Source organism: Fistularia commersonii, chromosome 28 (genome assembly GCF_037954325.1).
Source record: "Fistularia commersonii isolate RoL2024-O1a breed Wild chromosome 28, RoL_Fcom_v1.0, whole genome shotgun sequence".
In the NCBI taxonomy this organism is placed as follows: Eukaryota; Metazoa; Chordata; class Actinopteri; order Syngnathiformes; family Fistulariidae; genus Fistularia; species Fistularia commersonii.
In genome coordinates, this window is record NC_141311.1 from 5,363,925 (window position 1) to 5,370,009 (window position 6,085).

Here is a 6,085-nt window from a genome sequence, read left to right on the forward strand (position 1 = left end):
GTTTTTTTTTTTTTTTTGTGCAACAGTGGGAGATGTTGGGCTGTTCTCAGTTAATGTAAATACTAGCGTTAGATTTCCGCTGATTTTAAAGTTGTGTTCATAATTGAAACACCAAAATGTTTTGTGGTTCTTATGTAATTTTGTTTGTTTGCCCACATGAAATTATATAGCATTCCCATTCATACATTGTAAGACTGCTGTCCCTTTTACATTGAAATCCACACAGTACTATGACTCCCTACATCTGGTTCCAGATCAGAAACCTGAACAATCTTCCCCCTTTTAATTCTGTCTGCTTTCATACTGGTAACCAAGTTTTAATTGCAGGCAATATCCCAGACAAAAAAAATGGCCAAAGGGGATTCTGTGTAAATGAGGCCACAAAGTGTGATAAGGGGTTGATTCAGGCCCATGCTCTCTGAAACAGGGTAAAAGTTTGAGACCTTTCTGCTCTACCCACAGAATATTTCATCCAACGTATTAGAAGAATCTGCTATATCAGATGACGTCCTCTCCCCAGAGGAGGAGGGGATTTGTGCTGGAAAGTACTTTAGTGAATTAGGCTTGGTGGGCCTCTTGGAGCAAGCAGCTGCCTCTTTTAACATGGTACGACTCAAATTCTCCAACCACGTGGTGACAGACTCCATGTTAACACAGCACGAAGTTTACTTCATTAATGTGACTGAAGGAACCTAATTTGTTGCCCACCGTACTTTAAAAATAGGCCGCCATGTATGAGGCCATAAATGAGGTGTACAAGATTCTTCTGCCCATCCATGAAGCCAACAGAGACTTCAAAAAGCTGGCAGCTGTGCATGGGAAGCTCCAGGATGCATTCAACAGAGTCTATAACCAAGTAAGAAGATACTCGCCGAGTCACCAGCATCTCACAGATTTAAAGAAAATATATCCAGATGTTTTTTTAATTAATTTCTCAATACTATTTCCAGAGTTCAGGATGGGAGGTAAGTACTTTTTTGTCATATTATTAATATTTTTTACATTTACATGTATCCTTAAGTTGAGACACTAAATAAAAAAAAAACAACATTTAAACTAAAACATATCACCTTGAAACCACAAATCACAATGTTTTAATTACATAAGCAAGTGATTTTCCTTAAACACCTCTTATTCAATGTTGTGGATGCATTGGATCCAAAAGTTTAACCAAGGGGTTTCAGATTTATCTCTTTGCCATCTAGTAAGGCTAGGACCCCATCCTCCAATGTGACTCCATTAAAAACCACCCTCTGCAATTCAGAGAATGACCAAGATGAAGTAAAAACCTTACTTTGTGTCCTTTGTATTGACAATATTTTTTCTGTCCTCCTTTGCTTGGTGTACTCTCTGCTGCCATATGGTTGAATGGTGAGTGGCAGTTTCATTTTACAAGATGATAAAATTGCATCAAACTACTCTGTTATCATGACACTCTGTTACCTCTGTTATCGTGACTATTATGTCCAATATATTTTACATCAAATATATTTTATCTTTACATACTAAAGTAAAGAAGAACTTTATGTTCAAACAAAAAGTCACATTTTCTGAATGTCTCATAGAAGAAATGCACTTATCCACAGCCATTAATGATTCGTTAATTTTGTCTATATCTATTTAGTGTTCAGCGAATGTTCGGGACCTATTTTCGGGTGGGTTTTTATGGCTCCCGGTTTGGAGACCTTGATGAACAGGAATTTGTCTACAAGGAGCCATCCATTACAAAATTAGCTGAGATCTCCCACAGACTTGAGGCAGGTTACCGTCTCGTAAAACCAATAAAGATGTCACTGGCAATTTGTGGGCACCATATTTCCTAAAATGAAATGTTTTTTCTCCACAGGAGTTTTACTCAGAGCGGTTTGGGGACGACGTGGTAGAAATCATCAAGGACTCCAACCCAGTGGACAAAACCAAACTAGACGGTAACAAGGTAACTTGAATTGCGATCTGTAACTATTAATGAAATTAGACATAGTTGAAAGATATTCTTTATTAGATAGTTCCTTTCTCCTTTCAGGCCTACCTCCAAATCACATATGTTGAACCCTTCTTTGACACTTATGAGCTGAAGGAACGCATCACATATTTTGACAAAAACTACAATCTGCGTACCTTCATGTACTGCACTCCCTTCACTCTGGATGGCCGTGCCCACGGCGACTTGCATGAACAGTACAAACGTAAAACCATCCTGACAGCATCTCACGCTTTTCCTTACATCAAGACTCGAATCAATGTTATCCACAAGGAGGAGGTAGGTGCCCTATCTCACAGATGACCCTTTCAGCAGGCTTTGGCAGTAAAGGAGAAACAAATGAGACCATAACCGTTGTCTTTGACGCTCCAGATTATCCTTGTCCCCATGGAAGTGGCCATTGAGGACATGCAGAAGAAGACTCAGGAGCTGGCTTTTGCCACGAACCAGGAGCCAGCAGACCCCAAGATGCTGCAGATGGTGCTGCAAGGTTGTGTGGGAACCACTGTCAACCAGGTGATTGTTGTAACGCTTACAAATGTTAACACTGGTCAAGCCTCAGACAGGAGGATTTTCAGATTTGATGAACAAATTCTATAAATATTGGTGAAAAGAAAACGATTGTTTCAGATTTTAAATAACTGATGTTTAAATCCCTTAATCCCCTTTGTGCGCATTACCCAGTTTACACCTTCGTTCCATGTGTTGGCCACCACAAGAACTTGCTTCAGTGAACTATTCTTTTGTCTACTTTTATATATTTATTGATGGTCTGTTAATATTGTTTTAGCCCTGCTGCTCCCCTTAGCCTCATGACCAAAAAGCAGGTTGGCCATCAAATGGACTTGTGCCAACATAGAAGACTGCAAACTTATACATTTGTACATTTTGAATATTTCCATAGATTTTAAAACCACAGAGCCCAATTTGGATGATGAATTGAGGATTATGTAAACCCCTTATAGTTGTATAGTTGTTTTTGTTTTGCTTGTTAAGGCTTGACTGTATGCCAAGTATAATTCATTCTAATTATGATCATACCGGCATGACACAGCCATTGTTATACCCATTATTTTGAATGATAAACATGTCTTTTAAAGACCACATTGTGGATATTATGTATTTATACAATTTAAGCATAATGCGTCATACACTTACATACAGAAAACATCTTGCCCAAAATGTTTACAACTAAATCACTGTATAACTCCAGCTCTATTGTAAGATAATATCTTTATTTGTCATGGCCACATAGTTAATGTGTGTTGGTGTGTTGTGTAAGAGAAAGTATGGCTGATTGTAATATTGATATTTTGTTCCACCCACCTCATTTAAAATGTCAAAACCCTTCATTTCAGTGGAATGTAAATCCCCAAACCGGTGGGGTTTAATGTCTGGCTCATTGTTTAAAGTAGTGACAGACATTCCTGAGCAGATATGTAACAGTGTCTCCCCCTGCCAGGGCCCCCTCGAGGTGGCGCAGGTCTTTCTCACCGACATTCCTGATGACCCAAAACTGTTTCGCCATCACAACAAACTGCGCCTCTGCTTTAAAGACTTCACCAAGAGGTGATGACACACTCCACATCCCAGATGCAGACTGTTATGTAACCAATAAAAACAAATACCGACTCCCTGTGTCCTCTCTGTTCTTTTCATGCAGGTGTGAGGATGCCCTGAGGAAAAATAAAGCTCTGATTGGGCCGGATCAGAAGGAGTATCACAGAGAGCTGGAGAGGAACTACAATAAACTGAAAGAAGCTCTGGGTCCTCTCATCAACCGCAAGATCCCCCAGTTATACAGAACCCTGCCAGCTCCAACTACACAAACACAACGGTAACTTGAGACATTAAACATACACGCCCACGCACAAAGACACAAACGAGGCTCTGGCTGCTTCTCTTACCCCATCAAACCTTCACTCAAATAGAGCAACATTATCCCTAAATTATATAAAAATGCAAGTCTTCATGATGTCATTCTAGCAAAAAAAAAAAAACTGTCACGTCACAAATCTTTTTCAAAAATTAATCTCAAAAGGCCGCTGCAGTTCCTGTTTGACGATGGAAACTACCACCATATGTTTTTTGTTACATATATTAAGCATTACTGCTGTGCATGTGAGCGACGGCGCTGCTGGTTTGTAATCGAAAACAGCAGCCACAGCACCTGTCAGAGTCAAACTTTTTATATTGATGTCACGTTTACATTTGAGAAGAAATATTTTCCAAAGTTCCAAAGATAGAAATGTGTTAAAAAAAATAACAAAAATGCTTAGCTCCAGCTGCTTGAAATCAACACTGAATAAAACAACATGGTTATACCTCATTCTTACTCTTTGAAAATAGATACTTATTCAAAGCCATGCTGGCTCTCGATGGAAAACCACAAAGAAATCTCATTCCAGAAATAAATCTAAAATGCTTGACTCCCTCATGATTTTTCAGATGTTGGGTACACATTTTAGAATATAAATGTAGTCAAAGCATTCTTTCTGGTCTTGTTTGTCTCTTGCAGAAACTCCTACAGCAGGTCCAGCCTTCGCAGAGTCGACTGTTAAAGAGCCGATAAGAACAAGCTTTAGAAATTAGCCCCATCTCATTCCAACCCCCCACACCCGAACTGCCACAGGCACATACGCACTGTCCCCTCCCGCATCTAGTTCGTTATTTTACCCACCCACTCGCCTCATCCCTCCTGTATCACCCTGTCATGCCATAATCCCCACCACTACAGCCACCACACATATGCAAACGCACAAACACACACACACATACATACACACACTCTTGTCACTCCTTTCCTTTGTGAACTCCTGCCGCCACCACTCTCACATCTCTCTGGGAGAAAACCCCCAGCTGTTTATACTGGAAAGTTATCTGCACTGTAAACATCATGTGAAAGAAAGCTCAGACTTGTCTGTAACAGTGACAACAGAAAGTATAAGCCCTCTGAGCGTGAACTGCTTTTAGCTTGCAAGGCAAGAGTTGCCAAACACATTTTCTAAGTCACTGGGGTATGTTCTTGACTGTATCTCTTTTCCTTTTGCCTGTGGTGTTTACGTTTCAGACGGCTATAGGATATATGCTTTGCTTTTTTTTATACTGAGATCTTTTTTATAAAAGTATACTTGGTAACATTCAGCTCCAGGTTCATTAGATGGTCCCAGGGAGTCTTCAATTTCTGTTATCAACAGACCAAATAACTGACATTCCTCAAGCGGTATATCTGCCCATCTCTCATTATGGTTTGTTATAGAGAAGAGGTAGGATCATCCTGTCCAAACTCAAGCCTCAAATCCAGCTAGGTTATACAACATCAAATGATTTAAGATAAAATCACTGTGAGTACTTAAAGGAGGGATTTTAATGTACTGCAGTAATGTAATGATAATTTACAAGAATACTCCCTCCTTCGCCCTCCTACACTGTGACTAAACTGTGACTTTTATCACCGTTCTGAATAGTCTGATAATTGTATGAAGCATTGAACTACTGGGGTAAAGCACTATATTTTTTAGGAGTCCGCTATCCTGGTTGTGGAAGATTTATTGGCATTATAGTCATTTCGTACTACTGTATAATGTTGCACTATTTTAGACCAAACAGCTGCGCATAATTATTGTAAACCACCAAATTATCAGTGCTTGTGTTATTTTATCGAGCTTGATGATATATGTTTCTTTTTTTTAGATTATTCATTTATTTATTTACACTATCTTTTGTACCTCTTTCTATTAAATTTCTTTTCCTAGTCTCCTAGTCATCTGTTATTTGCGAGGTCACACATCCTGAGAATTAAACAAAGTAGAGCTGATGTGCATTTTAGCCACCCAAGTACATCCATGCAAGTGTTATGTGGTTATAATTAATGGAAGTCTATTTTTTACAGTGTTTAGTTTGAGTGTGTACTTGTTTCTTCAACATCCTTAAAGTTCAGTATATCAGATATTAGATCATGTGTAGTGTTATGTAAAATTCTTGATATTCATTGGACATTTTTCTTATTTAAGTAGGCAGTGCCTATCTGTCTTAGCATATCTTGTGAAAGCAAACATTGGCCAAAGTGGCCATGTGGTGCCCAGCAAATCCTATAAACTGTTT

General features: G+C 39.0%; 1 protein-coding gene across 4 annotated transcripts in view; it reads left to right on the plus strand.

Moving 5' to 3' along the window:
* The window catches only part of dock6 (dedicator of cytokinesis 6), a 28,348-nt gene extending 22,613 nt beyond the window's left edge, over positions 1–5,735 (plus strand). For 3 of the 4 annotated variants that reach the window (XM_086176436.1, XM_086176433.1, XM_086176434.1), the window contains 10 exons: positions 463–606; positions 725–856; positions 951–965; positions 1,632–1,757; positions 1,847–1,936; positions 2,024–2,260; positions 2,354–2,497; positions 3,444–3,550; positions 3,645–3,818; positions 4,500–5,735. In XM_086176436.1, the coding sequence (XP_086032562.1) occupies positions 463–606; positions 725–856; positions 951–965; positions 1,632–1,757; positions 1,847–1,936; positions 2,024–2,260; positions 2,354–2,497; positions 3,444–3,550; positions 3,645–3,818; positions 4,500–4,542 (1,212 nt within the window). In that variant the 3' untranslated portion in view covers positions 4,543–5,735. The remainder of the gene's footprint in view (positions 1–462; positions 607–724; positions 857–950; positions 966–1,631; positions 1,758–1,846; positions 1,937–2,023; positions 2,261–2,353; positions 2,498–3,443; positions 3,551–3,644; positions 3,819–4,499) is intronic. The other variant, XM_086176435.1, reaches the window with a different exon arrangement.
* The last annotated feature ends 350 nt before the right edge of the window (positions 5,736–6,085 follow it).